At 53.4% G+C, this 2873-nt stretch overlaps 1 protein-coding gene across 1 annotated transcript in view; it reads right to left on the minus strand.

Annotated features, from left to right (window-relative positions):
* Nucleotides 1-2873, minus strand: part of NAPA (N-ethylmaleimide-sensitive factor attachment protein, alpha) — a 12717-nt gene that overhangs the window by 7360 nt on the left and 2484 nt on the right. Inside the window, exons 2-3 of the mRNA XM_014949422.1 lie at nt 363-442; nt 147-263 (exon numbers count right to left, since the gene is read on the minus strand). Coding sequence (XP_014804908.1) covers nt 147-263; nt 363-442 — 197 coding nt within the window. The remainder of the gene's footprint in view (nt 1-146; nt 264-362; nt 443-2873) is intronic.

The following is a 2873-nucleotide window of genomic DNA, read 5'->3' on the forward strand; positions in this document are numbered from 1 at the left end:
TGTAAGGGGGGGGGAAAGAGAGGGATCCGTGCAACACGCGGCCTCAGGGAGGTGAAATGGGGGTGTTTGGGGTGGATTTGTGTCCTGGGGGGGGGTGGGGGGAGGCTGAATATTCCCCAGAATTGGGAAATTTGGGATTTTTTTACCTTGGGGATCAGCTTTTTTGAAGGCGTTGCCGGCGTCCACGAAGTTGGTGGCGGCGTCGTGTTTGCTCTGGAGCTGGAGGTGGAGCTGGGCCGCCTGGCAAAAGGCATTCCCAGCAGCTGGAGGAGGAGGAAGAGGAGGGAGGAAGCTCGTTTGGAAAGATTTTGGGGGGAAAAGAGGGGATTTGAGACCCGTTCGTGAGCCGGGTTTGTACCCACCGCTCCAATTTTTGGCCATTTTGAACATATTGGCCGCTCGGGCGTAAATGTCGCATGCTTCCTCGATCCTGGAGGAGCCCCTGGAAGCACAAAGAAGCCAAAAATGGATTAAAAAGGAATTCTTTTTAATTATTAATTAAGGAGCAGAGGGGCTGAGCCCCCCCTCCCGAAGGAGCCCCCGCTGCTCCCGGCCACGGAGACCCGGCTCCCGGCTTCCCTCTGCCAGGACACGGCTCTCCGTCCCAAAAAGCACCCTCCTGACCCCAAAATCAACCCTCTCAACCCCTAAAGAAACACCCTGGCCCCAAAAAGCACCCTCCCGGCCCCAAAAAGCACCCCCCTGACCCTAAAACCAACATCTTGGGCCCAAAAAACACCCTCCAGGCCCCTAAACCAACACCTTGGGCCCCAAAAACACCCTCCTGGCCCCAAAACCAATCCTCTCAACGCCTGAAGCAACATCTTGGGCCCCAAAAAACCTTCCTGACCCCAAAAACCACCCTCCTGGCACCAAAAAACAACCGTCCCAGCCCCAAAAATCAACATCTTGTCCCCAAAACCGAGCCTCTTGAGCCCAAACCAACACCTTGGCCCCAAAACCAACATCTCGACCCCAAAAAACACCCTCCTGGCCCCAAAACCAACCCTCTTGACCTCTAAAGCAAGATCTTGGGCCCCATAAACACCTTCCTGGCCCCAAAACCAATGCTTTTGACCCCTAAAGTAACACCTCAAACCCCAAAAAAACCTTCCTGGCCCTAAAAACCACCCTCCTGGCCCCCAAATACACACACTCTGCCCCAAAGAACAACCGTCTTGGCCCCAAAAACAAGATCTTGTCCCCAAAACCACCCTCCCAAACCCAAAACCAACATCTTGGGCCCCAAAAACACCTTCCTGGCCTCAAAAAAAAGCCTCTCCACCACTAAAGCAACACCCTGGCTCCGAAAAACACCGTCCTGACCCCAAAAACCAACATCTCGGCGCCAAAAACACCCTCCTGGCACCAAAATTAACCCTCTCAACCCCTAAAGCAACATCTTGGGCCCCAAAATCACCTTCCTGGCCCCAAAAGCCACCTTTCTGGCACCAAAAAACAACCGTCCTGGCCCCAAAATCAACATCTTGTCCCCAAACCGACCCTCTCGTCCCTAAAACCAACATCTCAACTCCAAAAAACACCCTCCTGGCCCCAAAACCAACCCTCTCGACCCCTAAAGCAAGAGCTTGGGCCCCAAAAACACCTTCCTGACCCCAAAAATTACCCTCCTGGCCCCAAAACCAACGCTTTTGATCCCTATAGTAACACCTTGAACCCCAAAAAAACCTTCCTGGCCCCAAAAACCACCCTCCTGACACCAAAATACACACTCTCAGCCCCAAAAAACAACCGTCCCGGCCCCAAAAATGAACATCTTGTCCCCAAAACTGACCCTCTTGAGCCCAAACCAACACCTTGGCCCCAAAAACAACATCTCAACCCCAAAAAACACCCTCCTGGCCCCAAAAACAACCCTCTCGACCCCTAAAGCAACACCCTGGGTCCCAAGAACACCTTCCTGACCCCAAAAAGCACCCTCCTGGCACCAAAAAACAACCGTCCAGGCCCCAAAATCAACATCTTGTCCCCAAAACTGGCCCTCTCAAGCCCAAAACCAACACCTTGGCCCCAAAACCACCCTCCCAACCCCAAAACCAACCCTCTCGACCCCTACAGCAACATCTTGGGCCCCAAAAACCACCCTCCTGGCACCAAAAACCACCCTCCTGGCACCAAAATCAACATCTTGTCCCCAGATCCGACCCTCTCGACCCCAAAACCAACACCTTGGCCCCAAAAACACCCTCCTGGCCCCAAAACCAACCCTCCCGACCCCTAAAGCAACACCCTGGGTCCCAAAAACACCTTCCTGGCCCCAAAAACCACCCTCCTGGCACCAAAAAACAACCGTCCCAGCCCCAAAAATCAACATCTTGTCCCCAAAACAGAGCCTCTTGAGCCCAAAACCACCCTCCCAACCCCAAAACCAACATCTCGGTCCCAAAAAACACCCTCTTGGCCCCAAAACCAACCCTCTCAACCCCTAAAGCAACATCTTGGGGCCCAAAAAACACCTTCCTGGCCCTAAAAACCACCCTCCTGGTCCCAAAATACACTCTCAGCCCCAAAAAACAATCGTCCTGGCCCCAAAACTGACCCTCTCGACCCCAAAAACACTTTCCCAACCCCAAAGCCAACTTCTCTTGGCCCCAAAATACACACTCTCGACCCCTAAAGTAACACCTTTGGCCCCAAAAACACCTTCCTGGCCCTAAAAACCACCCTCCTGGCCCCAAAACACACACTTTTGACCCCTAAAGTAACACCTTGAACCCCAAAAACACCCTCCTGGCCCCAAAATACACACTCTCGGCCCCAAAATACACACTCTCGGCCCCTAAACTAACACCTTGGGTCCCAAAAACACCTTCCTGACCCCAAAACCAACCCCTTGACCCCAAATCCACCCT

Source organism: Calidris pugnax, unplaced genomic scaffold, assembly GCF_001431845.1.
Source record: "Calidris pugnax isolate Ruff unplaced genomic scaffold, ASM143184v1 scaffold202, whole genome shotgun sequence".
NCBI classification, from domain to species: Eukaryota; Metazoa; Chordata; class Aves; order Charadriiformes; family Scolopacidae; genus Calidris; species Calidris pugnax.